Source organism: Raphanus sativus, unplaced genomic scaffold, assembly GCF_000801105.2.
Source record: "Raphanus sativus cultivar WK10039 unplaced genomic scaffold, ASM80110v3 Scaffold0531, whole genome shotgun sequence".
Taxonomy (NCBI): domain Eukaryota; kingdom Viridiplantae; phylum Streptophyta; class Magnoliopsida; order Brassicales; family Brassicaceae; genus Raphanus; species Raphanus sativus.
In genome coordinates, this window is record NW_026615849.1 from 21522 (window position 1) to 22650 (window position 1129).

The window sequence follows — 1129 nt, forward strand, 5'->3', positions numbered from 1 at the left end:
ATGATACGTAGCTTCCGGTTTAGAGCTCCGACGAACCATCCCGGTTCCTCCATCAAAACCGACCACAGTCACCGGCTAATCAGGTTTCCGACGAGATGCTCGTCACCAGATCTCAGCCATTACACGGTTCTTGGTTTGACTCCTTTTGCATCTCAAGCCGAAGTCAAGCGGGCTTTCAAACGTCTCGCTCTTAAGGTAATAATGTCACAGTTTGCGTCCTATTTCTTGTTTTATTTTCTTCTTTCTTTGGGAGAAATGCTCTAAACATTTACTTTTCGAATCAATTCAAGAAATAAAAGGATTTAATAAGATAAATAAATAAATGGGAGAATGCAGTACCATCCAGATGTGCAAAAGGGAAAGGAGAAGGATTTCAAGGAGATCATATCAGCCTACGAGGTTAATTTTCTTGTTCTCTTTCTGCTTTCTTGATTTTCTTTAAAATTTTAATTAATGGGTTATTAATATCAAGAAAGAAAGCCTTTGCTTTTGACCTGTTGTGTGTATGTGATTTTTTTTTACTTCTTGTTCTCTTTTCATATTATGACTTCATTATGTGATGTTAATAGTATTTAGACACTCTAATATGGATTTGAGAGCTTAGTATACTCAATAAAACAGCCACAAACTGACAGTGTCTTTTTTATCCATCACATTTTCAGTGTTTGATGCAAAAGTTTGAGAATCAAGAAGAAGAACTAGAGGAGATTACAGAATTGGATGAAACCGACGAGTGGGAGGAATGGATGGGGTTCGAAGGTGGGATACCCTCAAGCGTGTACACTTCTTTTTAGAGAAAATATCAACGTGTACTTGTTACAATAGAGGTAGAGTCAGATAAACCAATATTTTGAACTCACTGGAAAAAAATATAATATAATATGGAATGAGAAAAATGTTAAACAAATCATCAACTTTACGATTTGGATCATTATAATCCTCAGTTTTAAAATAACCACAAAAATCATACATTTATTATCAACAATCTAAAAAAACTCTAACTTTTCGTTGAATGGATCACTTTAAACCCGATGTTAATTACACTGACAGAATATTTAAACTCAGTTAATTTTTTTCGTAAAATAAAACAATGCCGTGTTTTGTCAATTAAAAATATATTTTCTTCGCC

The 1129-nt window shown here is 34.1% G+C and overlaps 1 protein-coding gene across 1 annotated transcript; it reads left to right on the plus strand.

Moving 5' to 3' along the window:
• LOC108826845 (chaperone protein dnaJ 8, chloroplastic) lies at positions 1-847 on the plus strand. Its single transcript, XM_018600195.2, has 3 exons — positions 1-195; positions 337-399; positions 663-847. The coding sequence occupies exons 1-3, from the start codon at positions 1-3 to the stop codon at positions 792-794; spliced, it is 390 nt and encodes a 129-aa protein (XP_018455697.1). The 3' UTR covers positions 795-847.
• Positions 848-1129: the final 282 nt, after the last annotated feature.